Source organism: Psittacula echo, assembly GCF_963264785.1.
Source record: "Psittacula echo genome assembly, chromosome: 5".
Taxonomy (NCBI): Eukaryota; Metazoa; Chordata; class Aves; order Psittaciformes; family Psittacidae; genus Psittacula; species Psittacula echo.
This window is the reverse complement of record NC_137739.1, coordinates 59,805,053-59,830,280: the sequence shown is the minus strand read 5'-3', so window position 1 is coordinate 59,830,280 and position 25,228 is coordinate 59,805,053. Positions and strand designations below refer to the sequence as shown.

Here is a 25,228-nt window from a genome sequence, read left to right as displayed (position 1 = left end):
CCTCTTTCACTTGATTAATTCAGTGTGAGAAATGGAGCTGGTTTGCTTTTGATGCCCAGCCCAATCTTTGTTACTAAATTTATAAATGTGTCAAATATAATTAAAACTGTCAGAGGCCAACATTAAATCAAGCAAACTGTAAACGTTGCTTGTGCTATTTGCTTGATGCAAAGCTTTCACCATAAAAGGCTTTTAAATAAATGAATTCAGCTCTTACTGAAACCTTGCTCCAACAGTTTGAACTTTCCAGGGACACTGTCAGGTCAGCTTAGATTCAAAACCTAATGCACAGCTGTGATTCTGGAATTCCCTAGGGGAATTAGGTACCTGACTTTTGCTGAAAGTCAATGTGTAATGGGAAGTGAATTGACTTTCAGCAGGAATTAGATGCCTTTGAAAAGGCCTATTCATGTCCTTGTAAAAAGAGGACCTGTCCTTCATGGAGAGAAATTAATGTAACTAACTCCTTTGATGCCTACAGACCCAGCAAGGCATCTGATATACAAATGTTACAAAACCTGAGACTAGCCAGAGAAACCTAAGAGCTGCCTTTACTTATTTGGTTGTATTTTGGTTAGCACTAAATATTTCCTTTCGATGTGCAATAATTATATTGTACAGTAATAACATTATTAAGGCATAACTATAAACCCAACTCCCAGGAGATTATTTCATTAAGGACTTTCAGTTTCAGTCTGCCAGGCTGCAACCTGCATCTAACCTTCTGATTTTAGTGGTACTCCTGACCAGTTAAGTGCAGCTTCAGAGCCTTAGTACATTCAAGGTTTCCCCCAAAACATTTCTGTATTAAAGTCCCTACACCCTTGTCTCATTAGCCATCATGCAATTTCATAGCAGGCAACAGGGAAACTCAGCATTTTCAAAAGCAGGTTTCTGTCTTGTTGATTGAGATTTTAGTGCTAAGCAATATGGCATTAAAATTTAGATTACACAGCTTTGAAAATAGATCCCTGGCTTATTTGACACTATTTCCTTTAGTTCCTCAGCACTACTTTGAAAAGTAATTCAAGAAATGTCTGTATTTTTGTTCTAACTTATTTTTCACACAGGATGGCCATTTTTCACTCCTATGCTAAATTCTGCTTTTTTTTTTGGCACATGTCTGTTTATATCTCCACACGTTTTACAACTTTAACAACCTGATCATACATTATGAACTGAACTTTTTGGGATTTCCCCATCAATGCCTTTATTAAAAACAACTTTAGAAGTACTATTGGACTGCAGTCAGAAATTTCCCTTTCTGATCTTAAAAGTCTTATTTATCTCCAAATATTCCTTAAGAATTCTGCTGGTCTCCCAGGTAAAGCTGCCTCATTCAATGTTCAGCATGGTGCTAGAGGGGGAACTCAGTGACAAAGTCAGACCTTTTGGGGACAGGGGCATGATACAAGATGGCACAGTCAGAGAATGTACTGGTCCTTCATCTCTGGAATGGCAATTCTCATCTCAGTAGAGATTATTACACAAAATTAGTGCACTTATTCCCTCTTTACCTTCTGTGGACATGAAATCAGACCACAGAATCACTTCAGAGAGCCTTACAACTGGCAGGGTTGAGTCATGAGGAAGCCAGTGTTTGAAAGAGCAGGTCAGGACTGATCAATAAAGCTATCATACATTGGTCTAGCTACACCAAAGAGCTAGCTAGTGTACACCAAAGATCTCATACAGTGTTGCCCAATCTGTTTGATCAGGGTTACATAGTAGTCCCTTGCTCTCATAACTGTAGATATTTTCAGATCTATTGAACATAGCTGATGAAGATTCTTCTGTGATGCTGGGTAACTGAGGCTTGGCATCACAAAGAACGGAAAAGAGCAACGTAACTATTTCATGTTGTAGGAGCAGCTGAAATCATCTGAAGACTATCTTAACTATCTGCTACTAGGATGTGTCACATTCTAAAAGCTAAATAATATCTGTTGAATTGCCCACAGATTGTCAGGTTTCATCTATTTTCATCAATTTCACTTATTTTTATCTTCCTTGATTTGCTTTCCCACCTATTTGCTATGAATATTGCTCTATGTTTAGACTTCCAAAATAAAATTTTGAAAGCTAATTAGATATGGAAGGATTTGAGTGAAAATCCTTCATGGAAACCAGATCCTTCATTAACAATGACATAGAACTATATAATAAATAAACGAAAGAAGCTTGCATGTTCTATTTATTTGTCTGAGATGATAATGTGCATTGCCTCAGTCATCTGGAAAACGGAGTCTTGAGTAACTTCTGTCTTCAGTTCTAAGCAAACTGACATTTGCAACTTAAGAGTTAATAACTGGCATAAATGCAGAAATAAGCTGCACTTCTCAAGACTCTGGCTGTTATGCCCAGAATGAGGGCCCTGATTAAGCAAAGGGTCAAGTCCTAAACTATTTCTGCTAGTTGACAGCATGAGAAATACTTCTGTAAAATGAGATCTTAGGGTTACAGGCAGTGAACAAAGACATTACAATTTGGAAAGAAGGCTTCAGAGCAGTACTTTTCTCTTTTTATATCCAAGTATTTTTATTGAGTGAGGTTGAAACAAAGAAGGTCTTGGGAGAAAAAAAATAATTGTAACAATGTAACAGATCTTGGGTACTGTAATATCACTTAAAATAATTCAGTGGCAATTTTTGCTAATACATACCCCCCCCCCAAAAAAAAAAACAAACCAAAAAAAAACCAAACAAACAAACAAAAAACCGACAAGAAGTCAGACTGCATTTCTCAGCAAAGTTAGGCTTTGGAAGCCAATTCAGATTTTACGTGAATGAAAATGTGAAGGGGTACTATTAGAGGTAATCCATTGCTGCACAGCTGAGTTGATATCAGAATCTGGACTAATGGCTTGGCTTCAGCTCGAAGCTCTCCTTCTAACTAATGACAGCAGCATTTGACTTTTAACCAGGACAATTTAGCTGTAATATGTCAAAGGAGCTTGCAGTTCTTTTCAATAGTTAAGTACATTTGTTTAATATCTTTTTTTTTTCTTTACAATATAAAAGGATTCCAAGAGGCTTGGTTTTGTTTTCAAATCCAAATATTGCTTAAAATAAGTATTAAAATGTTTTTCTACAGTATTATGAACCTAAATAAAATAACAATTGGCCAGGATAAAGAAAAAGGATATTATATGAATTCCTAATCAAATTAAAATGAAGAGGCTATCTGCATTGTTCTGTATGAGACAAATTAAGAACTGCACAATGGTGTTTTAAATTCCCCAGAATTGTAGTATTCTGCAAGGCTTTCCAGCTATGAGAAAACAGTAGTCCTGATGCATGTACTGTTCTTTTCAGGGGAATTGGATCAGGTCCTTCGTGACCAGATCTCCTTATTTACACTCTCATACATAGTTTAGCTTTAATGCACTTCATGGTTAAAGGAGAATCAGAAATTCAGCCCAATCTTCCTTAAATTCTTGCTAGACTTTATGGTAACTTAATCCCTTATTTTTTTGTTCAGTTACCTAATACAAAGGATGATTTCACTGTCATTAAAGATCACCTCTTTTCTTCCTGTTTTTATATTATTCTCACTGTTACTTTTCTTCTCATTGAAGTCTCCTTTCTAGTCGTAATAAACACTCAGAACACTTCATTGAGAAAAATGAGGAGTTAAACATTTTCTATTTCCGTAATCAAGACCCTGTCATTATCATCACCAAAAGGCAGAAAAACAGGTGAAGAATGACAGAATTACATGGAAGGTAAAAAGGACACTGCCGAATTGATTTTGTGATCACAGTCACTTACAGTAATACATTGAATGCTGGCACAGCAATCTAATTGCGCATTACATAATGCTGATGTTCAATTGCTTCAGTCACAATTGAGCAAAATATGAACAGAAATTTGGAAAAGTCTCTGTTATTGTGGAATAATTGATACAACTCATCAGTATGGCAGTTTCCAATTTAATTTGGTAATTCTGAAATAGAAAGCCACAGGGATTCAATTCTAGAAGTAAAAGTAGCTTAGAAAGAAAAATCACATTTTGCAAATGGAGAAAACAAAAGCAGGCTGAATTTTTATTCTATCACTTTTGACAGTATCCTTTTAAAGGGAAGACTAAATTAAATTATAAAGGCCAAATTCTCTTCTCATTCACATCACAATAGATCCACAATAGTCCCAGGAACTTTCATATTAATTTCCATTAAATTGGATCTGCAATATCATAGAGAAGGACTGATTCCTCTTTGGGTCTCAGATAAGCTACTTTCAGAAAACGGATATGACAAGAGTAAGACATACTTGAGAGCTCAGAACAGTATTTGCATTAAGAATGTGTTCAGTAGACACACTTGATTTCTTCCCATATCACAGATTTCTTATTCTGAAATCTGTATTTCACATAAATGGAGGAGAACAGGTAGGGAAGATTGATCTGAAGGCTAAATCAAATTTCTCATGCAGTGACCTGCTTGAGGAACAGAAGGGCGGGCAAGAAGGAAGGCTGAGATTGGTGCAATTCAAAGAGCAAAGACATTAAGTGACAGCCCCAAAAAAGTGTCAAAGGTCTTCCAACAGAAGGTGCCATTCACATCCATCCCACCCTCTGGTGACGCCATCTCCCTAGCCGTTTCTGCGTGGTTCATGTTGTTTCTGTACTTGTTGAAATGGTTCCCACTGTTTCACTGTTACTACTGTTATTATTTTACCTATCCACACTTGTCTCTGCCAGTCTGTTATTCATAATTGCTAGGGCTCCAACCCCACCAGAGAATCCATTTTGCTTTGAATTAGAGCTCATTTGCCTCGGATAACCATTAGCAGTTTCTGACAGCTGTTTCTGCATGATGGCCAGTGAGACTTTATTGGAGGCCAGGAAGTCTTTCATGGAGATCATCTCGCCTGACAGCCGGCGTCCGTCTGTGTCGCTCTCGTTGACAACATCAGTCTCGATGGAGATGTTTCTCCGGCTGTGCACATTTCCTGGCATTACCACATTCCTCCGTGAACGGAATAATTTTCTTTGGCATTTGTGGCAGCACCTGCAGTCCAACTTCTTTAATATCCAGTTTATGGACTGTTTGATAACAATAGAGATCACGTTAAATAAGGAATAGATGCAGCACACCCCCATGAGTATGAAGACAAAATTGCCAAAGCGGTAAAGGCCTTGGCTCTCATAGTTGATGTTCTGGCTACTGACCAGATCTCCAAAACCAATGGTGCTGAAGGCCACGAAGCAGAAGTAAAGTGAGTCAAAGTAACTCCACCCTTCAATCGGTGTGTACATTGCAGAGGCACAGCAGGAAATGATGAGTGATGCTACACATAAAATCAGCATGACATAGTACACAGAGGGCTTCCAGCCTGCCAGGCTGTCTACCTCAGAGGTCCCTGAGCCCCACCGGCCATTGTGAGGGAGAACCCCTTTCCTCCTCAGCTGTCTTTCATGGCAGGACTTCATGATGTAGGCTATGACAGTGATCAAGCGCTCCAGGAACAGGTTAAAGAACAAAATGGTCCCTGCACATCCTATAAGGCCGTAAAATATCAGAAAAATTTTGCCTCCGACGGTGGCTGGGGTGGTCATGCCAAACCCTGGAAGACAAAACAAACAGTTGAAAAGAACAGACCTGTAGTTATCATGTTGGCAGTTTTGTCACATGCAAGACTGATGAAGTGGCAGCTCAGGCCTGGGAAAAAAATGACGCTCTCCCCAGCTCCTGCCCCCTTGTGCTTGGCTGTGTTCCAGCAGTAAGGGGAAGGAAACTAATGCCAACATTTCCTTCAGAATCAGAATGAAACAAAAAAACAGAAGAAAACACATTGGAAAGAAGAGTTTAGTGTAGGTCTGAGTTTTGGTCTAGTTGCTAGGCTCACTCCATCCCTCTTTGTCCCTTGGAGCACTTCCAGGCTTCAGGGTTATTGCACCCACTTCCTTCTCTCTGATGCTGTTCTGCACCATGGGCCTGACCCAAAGGTGGCTCTTGCCTTGCAGGGGTCTGTCCCCACAAAATGTTTGTAACACTAGGTGAAATATTCCTGAGCCTCACTTAGCTCCCTGTTGTAAGCGCAGGTGGCAGAGCACCCAGCACCCAGCATCTAACCCCGGTGTCTGTCACCCATTATCAGCCCTTTCTAAAATCAGCAGCACTGAAGCTGTACTATTTCTCTGTGTCCCACTACACAGCTCAAGTCTGTGCTAAACTAAACAGCCTACAACTCTTAGGCTAAAGCCTACAAATAGTATTTTTGTTTTGGTTAAAACTTTTGATAAGACAATCTTCCTTTAATAAGATATTACTAAAGAATAAAAAGCATATCCAAAACATCATTGAGCAATTTGGAGCAATACTCATGATAAATAAGTTTGCTGCTGTTTTATTAGGATTAATAAGGGATTACATAACTGATCAATAAAGCCAAAACAATATTGCTTTGAGAAAAGAAAAATCATGTTGGACAAGAGACACAGTTATTTGCTTCCGTCTGTTTGTAATTGTGAGATGCAAATTATGAAATAAAGCCATTAAGCTGTAGGAAATAAAGGAAATCTTATTTGGTGTGATAAGCTTGTGCTTCAAGACAGACAACTGCAGCGTGAAGAGACCATGTTTCCAACAGTGCTGAACTGCACTCGTCTTTCCTTCACTGGCAACCTGCTACCAGCAGAAATTCTTCCCTAACACTGGTGCTGCCTCACACGGTTAAGTGACAACCCTCGCCTTCAGCCCTGGGCACAACCCTCTCTGATCAACAGCCCCAGACAGCCCCAGACACAGGCTCTTGGGAACTGCTGCACCTCCGCCTGCATCCGCAGCTAAACCTCAACATTCAGAGGACCTGCTTGATGCCAGCCTCCTCATCAAATTTCTGTGCTAGAGAGAGCTGGACTGCAGCTCTGTGCTGTGGGGAACAGCATGGTAAGACACAAGCCACATAGACAAAATGTTCTTTGTGACAAGAACCTTTTCCTGTTGTTCCCCTTGGCAAACAAGTATTTCCATTCATTTTCTACCTTCCCCTTCTGCTCCATGACCTGATCCCAGTTTTGATGCTTATTTTCTGTGCAACATGGCTTATATGCAAGTCATGGCCTCCACTCCGTGGACAGACACATAAAGACCAATGGATAAGAGGAACTCCTCTGCAGCTGGTGGGATCTGCCCAAAGCAGCTGGTGGTGAGGAGGTGGGGGCTGTCATGTCCCTGGACCACTCTGTTCACTGAAGAAGAGAAGTGGGTGCTGGGCAGAGATGGACAGTGGGGAGCCTCTGGCATTAGGGTGAACAGTGTCGGGGACTGGCATGTATCTCTCACAGCACAGGGAAATGCCCTGGCAAGAGAAATGCAGTTAAGGGTCACACCTTCCGTACGACATTACTCCTTGGAGTTGCTTGTTACAGGCCCCTCTGGGGATCCTGCTGCTGATTTGATGGCCAGAGCCTGAGCTCCTCGGATTCATTTGTTTAGTCACTTGGATTCTGTCTCTGAGCTCAGTTGTGTGCGTAAAAACCCACTTTACAAAAGCACCCAAATAGGCATGATGGGAAATGCATGGTGAACTATAAACCCAAAAGATGCAGAACACTGACCCAGAGAGGCAGCGAGCCTCTAAGTGTGACTGTCCTGTGCGAGCTCCTCCTCTTCAGGAGGGGCACTCTTTTTACCTCCTGGAGTAAATGTAATTTTGCATTCATTTTTCTATTTACAAATCTCAGAATGTAGCAATCAATACTAACATTTCCACAGAAGCACTGAAACAGAAAACCTGAAAGCAGTATAAAGATATTAATTCAACAAATATTTTCTTTTAAAGACAATTTGTCAAAATTGAGCTGTAAGCTTTTAGTCCCAGAAATAATTTCAGTTCTTAAAGTGCCTCTTATTTCCATGTACTGGGCCACACTATGCCTGGTTAACTTTAACCATCACTGTGTTACACCTGGGATTATACTGGGATACTGTATTATAGACTAAGACTTGTTTGACAGTAAGTACATATTTTTCCAGGCGGAATCCTGAGGTGTTTGACATATTCATAAATCCAGATAAATTTGGTGAATTGTTTCAGCCAAGATATGAAGGAGGGCAAAACTGTAAAAGGCTGAAACAACTGAAATGAAATTAAATCTTTTCTTTTGGCATTTTTATGACAAAACTTTTCATTTCAAAATATCGATCACCTTTTCTTAAAAAAAAAAAAATCAGTTTGAAATAAAAAGAATGGAAAAAAAAACCTTAGAGTTTTAAAAGCTTCATTATCTTGAAGTAGAATGCAATATTTCACTAATAGTCAAATTATCTCTTTAGAGGCTGTGATGAATAGGTTTGTGAAGAAGCTTTTTGTATGTCCAGGTACACTGCTGGGTTTGTGAGAGTTGACTTCCCTCTGCAAAGGCTGTACCACATTTTTGATTCTCCTCACTAATTATATTCTTGTTTACACATCCCTAATGTGCCTCTGTGGAAGACAGACTCACTGGCCTATGGTTCCCAGAAACATCTTTGCAGCTTTCTCTACAAATTGTTGCTATACTTGCTATCTTTTCTTCTCCCTCCACCAAAACTGACTTAACGTTATAAACCACACTTGGTTAAGCGGCAGTTTCATTTTGAGTTCTTTTATAAGTCCTGCATGAAAAAACGCAGTCCTGACAGTTTGAAAGAGATTACTGAAATATGAGAAATAGATGTGAAACTAACAGTCAGGTATATAGAAGGCAAATGACTTAGTGAGCAATTAGAACATCAGCCTGATCCATACAGCCTAACACTGCAAGAGCAAGAAGTTAAGCTGCAGACTGGGAAGCAAATACAAAATGAAGTTATGAAATTGTATAAAAGAGGAAATAAAAGCAGTGGCTGACAGGTGGAGATTAATACAAAATTACTACAATTTTGTAGATTTTGTCTTGGCAGCAAAACTTACATTGTGAAGGCTGTTACTGCAAAGTGCTCTAAAATCCACCTCTGGATCCACATTCCAGGAGGATACAGGTTACTTATCCAAAAGAGAAATTAAAAAGTGCAAACACATCAATAGGATAACATAAACACGCTTCATGATTCCCAAAGCAAGTCCTGGGTATAACTAAAGAAAAGCAAGCAGCTGTAATTCTTATCAGTTTGATAAGAATGACTGAGGTCCAACAGGAAGTTCTAAAGCAGAATCCTCTGATAGAAGGTAAATATTAAACAACATTAAGTGAATAATTTATCTCAATCTAACAGGAACATGGTTATACTGAAATCTAACAAGAGGAATCAGGGTTCAATTTTCTATGATTAATCTACTCTACATGAAACCCTGGGTTCTCTATTTTCTCTCCTCAATACTTTTATCAACCTCTGAAAATCTGGAAAAGCTGAATTAAAACAAGCACCAGGCTCCAAAAGCCAGACCTCCAGGATCACAAGGCTGTACAGCAGTACCACAGAGATGTTCTTGCCCTGCCTGTGTCCTTCAACCCCATCACATCCCATTCCTCAGGCACAGCCAAGGAGAACAGCCCAGGGGACTCGGGCCACCCACCCCCTAGCATGTCACACATACAACACACATTCAGGGAATCCAGCCGCCTACTCCAGGTCAATATTAGGTCATTTCATCTTTTCCTTTGTAAACTACTCCAGCGCTCCCAACTGCAGTGTTTCAAATAATATAGATGCATGCTGGATCACTACTCTCACTCATCTCCCTCTGCCTTTGACACATGGTTTGGCATGTTCTTCTGGATTCTGGATGTCCTGACATTCACAGGTTACATTAATTAAACCTTCAGTATTCATTTCCTGGTATGCTTGACACCATGAAAGAGTATGACAGTTCATCAATCCTAATTCCTCATGAATGAAGCCTGGAGCACCAAATATAACGTGTGTAGGAAGACTAGGACAGACGTACAGATTTTACAGTTAATTTTTGACCATGATACTGGGTCTTTCTATTGTTCTGCAAAATACATCTGTCTTCTGAGAGGTTTCATTTCCTTTTGAATATGTGCAGCTCACTGCTCCTGCCCTTCCCACAAAGAGGAAGTGAGTAAAAAGAGGGGGCAACACTGTAGCAACAATAATGAATCATTGTAATGTTAGAAATATAAATATCATCATGAAACAACTCTCCAGCTTAGCCTACGGTCAGAGCTGTTTATCTCTGATGTTGTGTCTGTATTCCTAATGCATTTTCTATTTACTTGATCAACTCTTTTCCTTGTTCTTCTCTATCAATCAGCTCTACTTCGGTTATGACTCACTGGGGAAATGATGAATTTCACTAGTGGAATGGTCACCAGCAAATGATTGAGGATCATGCCAGGTGTGAACCAAGCTAAATAAGACCAAGACTTTGAACTACAGTGAAAGATTATCAAGAAAATGCTCATTAGGAAAAAGAAATATAGACAGTTCTAGATACCTGCAAAGATGCTGACCTGCCTTCCCTGAGACACATTCTGCACTGAACTATCAATGTAAGGATATTTTGTGCTTCTAAGGAGAGGCAGAAGAAACAACTCTAAGAGACTTCAAAGAACTCTGAGTAGTTGAAAGACTTTACTGAGAAAATGTCCTGTACTGCACACTGTTCCTACAGTGTGCAGACACAAATAATTTGTCAAAATCCACTTCTGCCGTAATAACCTACTCGGGTGCTGAGCAGAATAAGCAGTCCTAGCAAAACTCTTAGTTCTGCTGGAGTAATTGTCACTCATAGGAACTCTTCTAGGAGTAGCTAAAGTGCTCTCAAGTGATGCCACATCACTCCCCTTATGACACTCCTGTGTCAGCAAGCTTGTAATTGAGTCCTGCTTTGGAAAGGAACGAAGACATTAAGTCCTTTGTCCCAGGAAGAGAAGAAAAAGACATATTTCTGTGGAACTCTGTGTGAGAAGACATATCCATGGAAGCAGGCATGGTGTTGTCTCAGGTACCTGACAGCAGTAAACTTGGGCTTAGGTCCGATTTCTGATATGAAAAATAATGTCTAGTGAGGTTCATTTTGCTAAGTGTATGCAGAAAATCACACACAAACACACTTGCATGTACACATCTCTGAGTTCCTGTCAGTGGAAACTCAGCATTTGAGCATCTGTGTGGCTGGCTGGTGAGACATACGTCCATACGTGTTGTCACAACCATTCAACATCTTGACCTTCTCTCTGAAAAGGAGGGGAGAATAAGCTAGCCATGTACTGAAACTCTCCTTTACTGCAACAATTATTTGACACAATAATATTTTATTTGGGACAGCCTGATGTGTGGTAGCATTTATTTCATTGGTGACACTATTTTCTTGTGCAGATGGCTACGTGGTGGAGAACCTTTGGTTGAGTATACTCAGCCTGCCCAGGAAGGGAGGGATGTATGGCTATTACAGAGCTCCCTTGTGCTACATGCTCTTCTGTTCCCAGATATGCCTGCCTGAATGAGCTCTGTACCTCCTGCCCAGGCACCCCAAGCACTCTGTGAAGAAAAAAAACAAAGCTGGAAATGCCTCTAGGGCTATTAGAGCCTAGTTGTATCAGCAGGTACACAGCTATGCTGAGTGACTGGCTGCTTGGTGATCTGGGACCCTGCCTTGAGTGATGCTGCTGCTGCTTCCTTCTGCGCACGTCTGCACCTGCAGTGTCGTGCTCAGGCTGAGAAAGATGTAACCTCCTGCAGAGCTCCTGGCATGGTTAAGTCCATTCCTAAAGGGCAATACTGATGTTTACACTAATGAACTAATGATATCAGATGTTTTGATGTACCAATATAGTTACCCAGGTACAACCTACGCTTTCTCATATATATTGAGATTTCTTTTCCCTCTCTAATTTGTCTGGGGAGTCATCAAACCTTGCAGACAGGACTCTTGCTGCTGTTTCAATATAGCCAAAGGACAAGAGGGACAGACTGCTTCAAGGACTGCACAAGTCCTGTGCTCATTCTGTGCCATCAGGGAGATGTAAGACTTGTGTAAAAGGTTGTGCATAACATTTCTTTGCCTCTGACAAGAGCCTTCTGTAAACCCAGTCTCGCAACATGGAGGTATGCTAGTGTCATGCTGAGCATGTGAATGGGACTTTGAGAGTGGAAAAAACAAAATCTTAGGCTTTGGTTTGGTTTGGAGAGCGTAAGGAAAGCTGGTTTTGCGTTGGTGCATGTGAGGCTATGTCTATTTTTAACACAGCAAAGTGCAGCTCTCAGTAACTGTTAAAACCTGTCCGGAGAGCTGGGTACCTGTCACTGCCTTTCTCTCATTTCACATACACAAACTGCATGTTCTGCCTTGAACAGAAACCTAACTTAAAAAAAGCTTCCAATGTTAAGAAATCTAAAAGACTTTAAAAAAATGTAAAAAAAAGAAGAACAACTTTGGATGAAAAATATAACAAAAATTCAATTTCAATAGACATCTTTATAGCTTTGCTGATACCTCTGTTACAACGTCTGTGTAGCCCTTAAATAATACATGACCCTTTGGGGGAGAAAATCTCTGTCATTTTCATTACTGTAAGTTTTCACATAGTATAATTTATAGAAACCTTGCCATTCTGCTTTATATAGTTAAGGTTATATTTTATTTAAGGTTTATTCCAGGTATTGTGTAAGAAATGTATGCAGCCTTGTTACAGCTCCCGTGCTATCATAAATTCCATGTATAAATATTTTACACCTACCTTCTGCTTTCCCTTTATAATTTTTTTGTAGTTTTTGAAGCCTGAGGTGCTATGCTCAGTGTCCTTCCACCACCTCTAGATAAATTTGTAAGTCTGTACACCTTTTGTGTTACTATAGGGAAGAACAGGACTAAAACGCTCAGTTTCAAAAAGACATTATTATTTTCAAACCTTTTTTGCAACTTGTTGAACAGCCATTTAAAGGTTTGTGTAGGCTTTTTTTAGTCTTAAAAGATGGAAACATTTATCTAATGACATAATTTGAATGTTATTAAAGCATTTGCATTTAATATTTGATTAAATATTGATTTTAATATGCCATATGGAAAGGTACTTGAGGTATATGGGTATATGGGTGCAACACTACATCTGGTCCAGCCTGAACACCCATCAAAGACATCCACCAATAGTTTGGCTGGCTCTAAAAGGCAAACTAACATCAGTAGCTCTGCTGGAGCTGCAGGAGTAGTTGAGTGCTTGATTACATCTATACTACCACTTCCAAGCCCCTGGGAAGGCAGTAAGGGTTCAGTCCCTGTGGCCATTTGCAAATGTGCTGCTGGCACCAGCTTTCACTCTCTCTTCCATGGAAACACTCGGATGGTGACACCAAGCCCAGCTTTGATGGGTGTAAACTTGGCCCAAAGATAATGTGAAACCCTGTGCCAAAGTGTGCTTAGCAGCTAATACCTTGGTATGGCTAATAATGACAACTGTTGATTCTGTGGACAAGTAGGATCAACTAAAATTTAGCAAGTGAAGACGTTAGTGATCCTGTTCCCCTGTCTCGGGTCTCTGGCAGAGGCTGCCGCCCTAGAGGCCACTGTCTGAGTCTATTTGGAACCAGCTTTTTGCTATTTCTTTCAGGAGAAATGGAAGCCCTACGTTTTACAATAAAAAAATACAGGTCTATTTGATGCCTATGTAAAAGAAGGATACTAAAGCAGTAGCATTTCTCTTGTTCAAACTAAGTTAAAAATAGTAAGATTGCTACGTGCTGAAGGGATGCCCAGCCTGTGTCTCGAGGGGAGGGTGTACCTATCCATCTAGCCCAAATGCAGCAAAACCTGGAGACTCATCTGACCCTGCCACTAACCCAACACATCACCCCTTTCCCCAGGGTGGACACCACATGCCTCCCAGAGCTTGGCAAAACTGCCATAAATAGGTGTGACACAAGTTCAACCACAACAAAGCGTCAGACACCCCCTGTGTGTCAGCAGATTGCTAAACACTAGCTTGGTTTTCCCTAAATTATAATCACTGCAATATCATAAACTCCAAGCTATAGGCAAATTTATCACAGGAACAATGAGGAAATATGGTAGAATGAACTGATCCTTTCCACAGTTAAAAAAATGCCATGGCTGAGGAGGCATTCTATGCAATACAGCAAAAAAAAAAATAGTAGCATCACCAGCTCCATTCCTGTTAAAACAACCACCATAAAAATAAATCAAAATTTTAATCACAAGAGAAATCTTTTCAGTTTAAAGCCAAAGGCATATACTTTTAAATTTAAGGTGATTGAGAAACACAGTAACAGTCTAAGTTGCACTGTATGTTTGGTTAATGTTTAGCACCAAAAAAGAGTCTCTGTAAAGACGTATTTACAGGAAAAAAATGCTTTAAAATACTGGCCTTCTTTTACTGATCCCAGAAGAGTATGTTCAGAAGACAGGTATATGCTGCGTACTCTGTATGTATGAAGTGTTTGTGACGTGTGAAGAATCAAAACCAGACCTAAAGATCTTGAAGTATGACTGAAACAAGGGATTTAAAAATATCTGTCTCAGTTCCTTGCAGCAGAAGGCACTTAAGAGAACATACATGTGTTCATATACATGCAAAACTGAAAAATGTATCTAATTATATCTGTGTCATAAAGGCATGTGTGTATATGATGAATACACACACATGCATGTATATAAACCTTTCCTTCAGTTGAATAGTCTACCTTACTAACAATAAGCAGTAACTTCAAGTCATAAATCATCTTGGCAGGATAATACCTTGTCTGAATTGTGAATGTAATTAACACTGTTTAAGGGTTTGCTTTCAGTCTGTCAGTCAGTCTGTGTAAACACAATAACTTCAGCTATTAAGGAACAGGAACATAATGTTGTGTACTGATAAAGCTATAAGTTCATCTACACTAAAGTTTTCTTTTTAGGCAGCATAAATCTGCCTTTGTTTTAAGAGTTGTCAAAGGTTGGTTTAGATTTGCTTATTGTGAATTTTATTCTTGGCATATACAGCTTTCCTCTGGAGCAAAACTTTAGGGTTCCTTCTCATTAGGGGTAAATCTATGGGAAGCAAGGCAGGCTTTTTCATTTTCTCCAGTGGAAAAAAATAAGTGAGAAAATGTCGTGTCTATCTGAATCCTCTTGGTACCATGAGCCTGGGGAAACACTGTTAGTGGCATTTTAGTGAAGGGGTTTCTTTACAATGAAAGCTGTTCCCTGGCTTTAAATACCAACACAATCAGAACAATTTTATGCAAGTGTCACTTATGGTTCAACTAAAGCAGAAAGATTTCAGCTGTGTTAAGCTCAAGGAAGCCCAGCATTACAGGCTGTAAGGAAGCTAGACACAGATAAGGAAAACTGGGTTTTGGTAACATGACGAAACATGTTAACGTGTGCATATGTGTAACGTGTGCATGTGTGTAACATGTGCATGCGTGTTTGTGTGTGATTACCTTTTCCTAACCAATTTCAAGCCTTATCTTGATGGCAGAGAGGAAGGTTGGAAGCCATCACTATCAGAACCACCACATGGCAAGGGCCTCAGCACTGCTACCTCACTGCTGTGGAAAACCTCACCAGAAAATTAGGTTAGCCTGATGCTTGGGTACATCAAACTGAAGGACAGATCAAAGGAGTACAGCATAAAAGGCAGCACAAACACAGCTTTAGTTCCTTGGAGGCTAACAGACAGCCCTAAAATGCTAAGAATAAAGACAAAAATTTCACAGTTCCCAAGCAGGTGCTGCAAAGACTGCAAATGTAAAGCAGGGGCCATAAGCATACACTGCATAGAAAAGGCTGTTGGTATGGTATATAGTGAGGTTTTTGAAACAGTCTTTATAAAAGCAGAAGCAAATATTAACACTGTGATTAAAATGAGAAAAACTGGCAGACAATGCTTACAGCAAACATCAGAGATGTCAGTAAATGTCACTGCAGAAGTGGTGATGGAGAACTGACGATTCTGTGAGTGCTTGCAATAATGAACTAATAACCTGTTTTATCACCTTCAAATTTCCTATCCATTAATCTGTGTCTCAAAAGCTGGGAGTTATGAAGGGGGCAAAGGAGACTTCTCACACTTTTTGACAGTTTGAAAGCAAAAACTTATGCTGGGAGGGCTGACAGATGGACACTTGGAAATAAAACCTGAATTTGTGAAGCAATCATAGAATCACAGAACAGTTTGGGTGGGGAGGGACCTTTAAAGATCATCTTATCCAATCACCTTGATATGAGCAGGGTCCTCTTTCACTAGATCAGGTTGCTCAACCTGAATAATGCCAGGCTACTACAAAGAACACGTCACCGACAAAAGCGTTACTGCCATTTGCGTTACAGGTGCAAAAATGTCAAGACAAACTCAGGACACCACAGAGAAGAAAGAAAAAACAACAACAACAAAATCAAGTAAGATTGACAGAAATAGAGAGCACAATGAATTTTGGCTTACAGAAAAGAGTAAGTCATTGTCAAAACAACGTGCTGGCTTCTATCCACACGATGACAAGGTGTGTAGCTTTGTTTATGAAATGTCTGGCTTTTTCAAAAGGCAAGGACTTGCTAAGTCCCCAGCTCATGGATGTCTTAACTGTAATGCAGGTGTCTCTTTCTGTGAAGTCAGAGATGCTCTTTTAATGGCAGGTCTAGTGGCATATGTCTCAGACAAGCCCAAGTTCAGTGATTAAGCCTACTCAAACGATTTTACAGATCCAAACAGTTATGTAAAAAAGGATCAATATGTAAAATAGGACAGGGAGGTTCACACTCAACTACTCCAAATCTTCAAATCCTCCATAGCAACTTTGGCTTGCTGGCAAAGTATTGTGCCATTACAAATGTTAAAAAAATCACAACACAATACCTACTGCAAGGATTGATTCTCTTCTTACATATCTGGATGATGACAAATCCTGCTCTCTTTTGCATCAAGCATACTCAAAATCTCTATATCAGCTGCCTTACCCACACAAACAAGACCACCACAAGCATGCAGAGGAGGTTAGAATTGAACAACATGATGACAAATTGTTACAGTGTGGTCAAAAGCTACAACGCTGGGCATTTTCTAATATAACTGGACAAGTGATGTACTGAGCACATCACAATCAGAGGATTGCTGAGGTGAGACTGGCCAGTCCATCTGCCCTGTTTGGAGCAGGGTCTACCATGCAGAGCAGGTGTCCAGTAGGACAGGAATTCATCCAGAGGACAGATGGGATGACAAGTTTTTCAGTCAGATATTTATTATACTCCCATGATGTCTGGAAATGAGATGTTCGTACACGCAAAGATAAAAATGAAGTGAATCCTTTTGGAAGAGAAATTGTGAAACTGTTTCTGAAACACTTTTGATTAAAAGTTAAATGCCCAAACACCTTTGAGACCCACAGAAACTCTTTGCTTTCTCTCTACTTTCTGAGGTTTCTCTCTGTAAGTTCGTTAAATGAATTAACAGCTTCTGTTTGTGAGCAAATACTGCACTGCTTTTGGAAAAATAAGCCATTTCAGTGGGGCTCTCACCTCTGCCCACAGGTATCTGGCCCAACAAAGGAGATGCCTCCCGGAATTCAAAAGTGAGTTCTTCTCTGACAGATTACTTGAAGAGATGACAATCACTGAGTTGAAATCATATGGCTAAAAAATATAACAGTAAAAACTTTTGGGAGAAATACCTGGCTGAACTTTAAAGAGATTGCATGGACTCTGGAGTGCAACATACCGACTTTACTGAAGTCTGAAAGATCTAACCTCGGACTATGTCCTGGCCTTTGTGCCAAGAAACAGTTACTGAAGAAAGGCCCATCATTTCAAACACTGGTGTTAAACGAAGGAAAGACATTTTTAAAAGCACAGAGAAATTTATCACAAGAATACTACCAGAGATTTCAGATTATTTTGGAAGATAGTTTTTCCCCAGTCTTCTGGAAGCTGTTAAGCCTGGAAGTAGAGAGATTTGGCTGTTGGCAGCTTGTGTACAACACCCTGCTTTGTAAATACCTTTTTCACAGATGTCTCACTGTTTACTTGATACTGTTACTGCTGAACAGTTAAATAACTACATTTAAGGAAAATTATTTTTCACATTTTGCTTATGAAAATGCTGAAGCTGAGGATGTTTTTACTACATATGTTTACCCCAGGAACTGAAGCATCACCTATTTAAATATATTCATAATGTATTCTGCCAGGGGAAGAAGAAGTGCATGGATAACTCCACAGACAATATACCTGGTTCATTTTAAAACCCTTGACAAAATGACAAAGTAAAGTCCTGGCTCTTTCTGGAAGTATTGAAGATGTCACCTCTACTGACAACAGGTTTAAATGCTTCTAACCTCATCATTTACAATGCTTATCCCCCACCTGATCAGCACTTTTTACTCTGGAAAAGAAACACATTATTAAATAATAGGATTTCTCAGGACTCTAAGTGACCAGTGCTGTGGCTAACTGCAAAAATAAATCTGAAAGTTTTGAGGCCATTTATCAAGACCTTTCTGCACTAAAAGGTCACTGAGCAGTCTTTCTCTATAATGGCTTCCTGAAAGCCATGTCCAAACCAGCTTGCCATACATGAAAAGAAAATGGTGCTTTGATACTGCATATAATGAACATGCTGAAAAATGGGTCCAAATGCCTGTGTCATAAAGGGATCTCTTTTAAAATAAAAAGCCTGTCAGTGAAGTAGTTATATAGAGAGAATTTATCAGACTTCCGTTAGAGGCTCATTTTTTGCTGCAAACAAGACTTGTGAACTACATAGAAAATATTTTTCACCCCGACAGGAGCTGAAGAAATGAATGGTTTCAAGGTCACAGCAACTTTCTTAACAGATAGAAAAATAAGTGACAGTCTCCAAAGGAGCGTTTTAAGTGAACAGGAAAAGATTAAGCTTTTGTGTTGTTGTGTTTTCAAAAAATTCTCAATACATACATTGCAGAATGAAGTAAACCAGGAAAAATTAAACCTGGTCAAGAGAATAGGCAGAATAACTGCCAAACTCCCACAAGGGCAAAATAAGAGAAAAAAAAATGCCAAACCAAGACACACCAGGCTGCTTTAGGAGTATGGCATGATTTGAGTATGTACTAATATTGAAATGATGAATGACCAAATTAGCTGGTCCAGTACAAAAATATTTCATGAAATAACAGAAGGGAGCTGTAGACCAAAACCTGTTTAGTAATCATTCAATACACTCAGCTTCACTGAGACTATTAGAGCTCCTGGAGTGCTGATACTTTAATGAAAACTATGGTTGACCTACTGTTGCCATATTTTGCTGTGTGCTGAGCATTGCTGCCTTCCAGAATCTCTAGGATCACCTGAAAATCTCTACCACGCACGGTGAATGTGACCAAAAGCCCCCACTGCCTCTTCCTCTGTGGCCTCCCAGAAACCAAAAATTGGCTAAAATACTTTTTGCTCAGTATCTATATATTATTTTACATTTTAAAGATGTGATTTTAAAATTTCACTTTGAATAAAACTTTGCTTTAAGAAGTGTTTGCTATTTATGTTAGGGATAGGCTGGAGAGTATGGAACTCTGTCTGGGGATGGGTGAGCAGTCGACAGAGAGTTTGTGGGTCAAGGTTAAAGGGAGAGCAGCGATGGGGGACATTACTGTAGGGATCTGTTACAGACCGCCTGATCAAGAGGAATCTGTGGATGAAGTGCTCTATAGGCAGATAGGAACAGCCTCACGCTCGCAGGCCCTTGTTCTCATAAGGGGGCTTCAACCACCCTGACATCTGTTGGAGTGAAGGTACAGCCCGGCACAAGCAATCCAGGAGGTTCCTCGATTGTGTGGAAGACAACTTCCCTCTACAACTAATAGAGGAGCCAACAATGAGAGGTGCCATGCTTGACCTCGTGCTCACCAACAGGGAAGGGCTCATTGGAAATGTGACGCTCCAGGGCAGCCTTGGTTGCAGCAACCACGAGATGGTCGAATTCGAGATCCTCAGGACAGTGAGAAGAGCATGCAGCAAGCTCCCTGCCCTGGACTTCAAGAGAGCAGATTTTGGCCTCTTCAGGTGCCTGCTTAGTAAGGTTCCATGGGATACAGCCCTAGAGGGCAGGGGGGCCCAAGACTCTTGGTTGTTATTCAAGGATCACCTGCTACAAGCTCAGGAGTGTTGCATCCCAACTAGAAGGAAGTGCAGCAGGAGGGCCAGGAGACCTCCTTGGATGGATAGGGAGCTGCTCAGGAAAATTCAAAGGAAAAAAGAGGCTTATAGAAGGTGGAAGCAGGGACAGGTGGCCTGGGAAGAATACAGGGATGTTGTCCGGGAAGCTAGGGACCAGGTGAGGAAAGCTAAGGCCCAGTTAGAATTGAACTTGGCTAGGGATGTTAAGGATAATAGGAAGGGATTCCATAGGTGTGTAGCGAGTAAAAGACAAGACTAGGGACAACGTAAGCCCCCTTCAGAAGATATCGGGAGAACTGACTACCCAGGATTTGGAGAAGGCTGAGGTTCTTAATGACTTCTTTGCCTCAGTCTTCAATGGCAAAGTCTCTGACCGCACCACCCAAGTCTTGGAAGGCGAATGCAGGGACAGTGGGAATGAAGACCCTAGGCCCACTGTAGGAGAGGATCTGGTTCGAGACCATCTTAAAAACCTAAACGTACACAAGTCCATGAGACCTGACGAAATCCATCCACGGGTCCTGAAGGAGCTGGCGAATGAAGTTGCTAAGCCACTGGCCATCATATGTGAAAAATCATGGCAGTCAGGTAAAGTTCCCGACAACTGGAAAAAGGGAAATATAACCCCCATTTTCAAGAAGGGGAAAATGGATGACCAGGGAACTACAGACCAGTCAGTCTCACCTCTGTGCCTGGCAAAATCTTGGAGCAGATTCTCCTAGAAGACATGATAAGGCACATGAAAAGCAAGGAGGTCCTTGGTGAAAGCCAAGGGGAAATCCTGCCTGACCAATTTGGTGGCCTTCTATGATGGGGCTACAAAACTGATGGACAGGGACAGAGCAGTTGACGTCATCTACCTGGACGTGTGCAAAGCATTCGACACTGTCCCACATGACATCCTTGTCTCTAAATTGGAGAGATATCAATTTGATCGGTGGACCACTCGGTGGATAAAGAACTGGCTGAATGGCCGCACGCAAAGAATTGAGAAATACCTGTTCAGTTCCCTATGAACCTGGCTTTATTTCCTCGTGCTCATTTCTAGAAATGCCTGAGCTGTTTCCCTTGGGAAAACAGGCTGAAACATGAGAGCCTGAGAACAACAGCACTCTGTCAGAGAGAAGATCCATCCACCCCAACACTCTTGTCCCCAAAGTGGCCAACCATCGGTGTCTAAAGGAGAGCCTTGAGCAGAGCAGGTCTACTTCTGCCAGGGTTCTGGGGGTGTTCTAAGGCCTCAGCAGCTGGGACCCATCTCCTCTGGGACCCCCACCTCACCACTTCCTGCCAAGGGCCCATCGGATGTGCCTCAGCTCAGGGCTTTCCTGAGTAGGAAAGTAGCTGGGCCTTTCCCTGTCTCCTGAATGGCTCTGGGACCTGCACTGCAGAGAGCTGCTCTCCTGGGTGGATGCCCTACATCTAGGGCATCACTTGTCATGCATAATTGCAGGTGTAACATAGCCTAACACAGCCTAACCAGTACCCATTCTAGTCTAGTCTAGCCTAGTGAAGTCCGTTTCATTCCCTTCCATTCCATTCCATTCCCTTCAATTCAATTTCATTCCATTCCATTCCCTTCCATTCCATTCTATTCCCTACGCTCACCCTGAGCTGAATAACAGTGACACTGATTTCGCTGCAATGTCCGGGGTTTTCAGCTCCAAAAACACTTTCAAGAACACAAATCACACAGCTTTCATGTGGAAACAAGCTTTTATTTTATTATTCCATTTGATTTTGGTTTGCTTTCTCATAGTTTATGTTCTTTTAGAATCATGACATCCTAGAATCACAGAATAGTTAGGCTTGGAGAGGACCTCAAGAGCACCTTGTTCCAACCACCCTGCCGTTTTTAGGGACGCCTCACACGAGAAACACGTTGCCCAAGGCTCGGGGCAGCCTGGTCTTATACAACGCCAGGCGATATCAACCAAGGGTCTGTACAACGTGGTGTCGTACGTCGCACGTCGCCATGGGATGTCATCCAAGGGTCTGTACAACGTGATGGCGTTGTACATCGCCATGGGAAGCAGCACACACGCAGCTCTTTAGGCAACCGGTTCCCGTGCTCAGCGCCCTAACGGCACCCGGACACTTCTTCCTTATATACAACAGGGCAGTTTGATGTTATTATTTAAGAGCATCGTCACCGACCACACACAAATGTGCAAGAAGAAGTAGAAGAAGAAGGGGCCTGGTGGCACGGGGTATTTCCCAAAGCATGACACCTATCGAGGGTAAGCACACAACTGACTTCCAGCACTCGCTCGTTCGCTGCGCTTCCTGGCCAGGGATGCATGAAAAGTGCTCTCGTGCCTGCCGGGCGCTGGTGCTGCACACAGGGAGAGCTGAAGAGCGGCAACTGCTGATGGGGCAGCAAGGCTGGAGCCCTTCCAAGCACAGGCTGCTGTGCAGTACCCCCAGGGAGATGAAGCTAAGGGAAGAGCAGAGCTCGCTCCCACTCACTCCAAGCTTGCACTGGGCAATGGAGCCAAAGAGAGCCAGGGCACGAGAGTGCCTTGGAGGTGGCAAGAGCAGCAGGCAAGAACCGAGTCCAAAGGGGAACCCTGACAAGGGGATGTGCTCAATGCTACAGAGGACAAGCAGCAACTCCCGGGCAATACCCTGGGAGGCCAGAAAGCTTCCTCCCCCCAGATGTGGGGCACGAGGGCCACCTGCGTGGAGCACGAGCAGCAGCCTTTGGGCCACGATAGCACAAAGGAGCCCCATGGAGGGGCTGTGCTCGGCTGCGGAGGAGGCAAAAAACCCCAGGGACACTCGCAGGTCCTCCCTGGGGAAAAAAAGCCTTCCCCCCCAAGCTGCAGGACACGAGGGGCCACCTTCGTGGTGCATGAGCAGCAGGCAGTGACCCAGCAGAATGGACCAGAGGAGCCCTGACAACTGGTCCTGCTCCGTGCTCAGAGGAAGGCAAAAAACCCCCTGGGAACAGTGCCAATTTGCCCCGGGGGAAAATTCCTTCCTGACCCCAGCACTGGCGATCGGCTATCCCTGAGCATGGGAGCAGGACCTGCTCCTGGTCCGCAGGCTGGTCACGCCTCTCAGGAGATACCCAAGCCCTATTCTTCCTCAACCTGGAGCCACCTCAGGGGCTTCCGACAGCAGCACTGCGATCCCTGGAAACACCTCTGCATCCTATTGCTTATGGCTGCTGCCCCTGGCTCTGTGCGGGATGAGGATGCTGAGCTTTACGGTGCTCCTCAAGAAGACATTCCTATGCTCTGGCCATGGCTATCCAGCTGAAAAGGCCTGCTGTCCCTCCCATGAGCCAGGAAGCTGTTACCGCCACGAGCTGGCCTTGCAGCCGAGAACCTCCAGCAGCCTCCACCAGCCGCTCCTCTTCCTGCCTGAGCCCCCTGTAGCTAACTCCAGAAGCTCAAGCCCTTCCTCTGGGATGTCTTAGGGCTGCCCCCTGCCACCTCTGCCAGGGGACACAGCAGGCTGCTCCCTTTTATGCTGTCCTGGGGCATTGTGACTGCTGCGTTGCCAGGTGCTGGCATGGAACGGAATAGAATGCAATGCAATTTCACGGAATGGAGCGGAGCAGGGCAGAATGGAATGGAATAGAGTGGAATGAAATGGAATAGTCATGGAATGGAAGACAATAGAAATGGAATACCCCAATAACTCATCATGGGATTCAGGGAGAAGGGAACAGCACGGTGCAAGCAAAACTCAGATGTCTGGCTATCCCTGAACCGACTCTTCCAAAGAGCTCTCCATCTTTTTGCAAGCCCATTTGTCAGAGACCGATCCAAAATCAGACTCCACTGTCCACTGCCTCAAAGATTGCTATGAGAAGCTGAGATGGAATTCCACCTCTCTCTTTTCTCAGAGATGGATGGGAGGAGTTGAGATAAGACTCCAATATCCATTGCCTGGGAGAAGGGTGCGAGAAGCTGAAAGGGGACTCCAGCCACCATTGCCTGAGGGACGAGCGGGAAAGAGCCAAGACTCTTCCATCCATTACCTGCAGGAATGGTGCGAGGAATTCCTGCCCAGGAATTCCTACCCCGTGAATTGCTGCAGACAGGTGCAGCTGAAGAGCTGGCTGTAAGAGGGGGAAATCTGGTCCACCAGCAACATGGAAGACGGGACACGAAGAACAGAGGTACTCCCCCCAGCTCATTCGAAAAGGAGGAAAAGGTAGTCACAAAAAGGAAAACTAATAAAACAGATCACATCCGGAATCCAAAAATCGGCTCACGTTCCTGTCCACACCTGGAAAGGATGGGAGTTTGACCCTTTTTCCTGGCTTCCGGGAGGCCCGTGGGTTAAACAAATTTGATTTTGCTTGTTACGTGGCTTTGCCATGTTTTCACTTTTACCTTGTATTATTCCTTGTCTCCTTCAATTCATTCGGAGTGTTGTAACAAACATGCGATTCGTAACCACTGCCTCTCCCGAGCAAACTAAACAAATCCTTCAAGACTTGTCAAACCTTCTCTGCGCAGTCACAGCCCAGCGGGCCATTGTTCAGGACCCAAGCGCAGCACACCCTTCTAGCTGACCACAAGCTGCTGGCAAGATGCAGGAACCTACATTTACCATGTTACATGTGACACTGGACTAGGTGAACAGTAGGGTCTCAGCTGACCTTCAAATCCACAAATCTGTTCCTTTCAGTATGGGATCAGTTAAGAATAACATTCTTTTAGTAAAACTATTATTTGTTATGGCTTCAAAACATACTATTTCTTGGTTATCAAAATTAAGCCTTCATTCAATTCTAATGTTTTGGGGTTTTTTTCCCCCATTAACAACCTTTTCTGTATTTTCAGAATTTTGCAGGCCAAAATATCTCTTACTTGAGCAGCTCAGGGTACATCTAATCCTAGACAAACCCAAAAGAAAGATGCTGTCTTTTCCATAAGAGATACCGTTCTCTCATAGAACCGTAACTACATACGCATATGACCGTCTGTGTGTTCACTACCTTCAATACAACCTCATTTGATCTATTCAGAGCGTAGTAAGTCATACCACTCGCTTCCTTCTCCGCTGAACCATTCTTCAAACTCTACATTAGAAAACAGGCCCCAAGAATCACAGAAATGTTGGTTGGATGGGACCTCTGGAGGCACTCACCCACGTCAGCAGTATCTAATACACTCAACCTCTTTAAATCCTAACTGAAAAGTAAGTAACTGCCTGTTGGCTAACATACCACA

General features: G+C 42.3%; 1 protein-coding gene across 1 annotated transcript in view; it reads right to left on the bottom strand.

The window, feature by feature from the left end:
* Positions 1 to 4,674: 4,674 nt before the first annotated feature.
* KCNK13 (potassium two pore domain channel subfamily K member 13) overlaps positions 4,675 to 25,228 on the bottom strand; it is a gene marked incomplete at both ends in the record, with an annotated part of 127,234 nt that continues 106,680 nt past the window's right edge. Inside the window, one exon of the mRNA XM_080617927.1 lies at positions 4,675 to 5,567. Within this exon, the coding sequence (XP_080474053.1) occupies positions 4,675 to 5,567 (893 nt within the window). The remainder of the gene's footprint in view (positions 5,568 to 25,228) is intronic.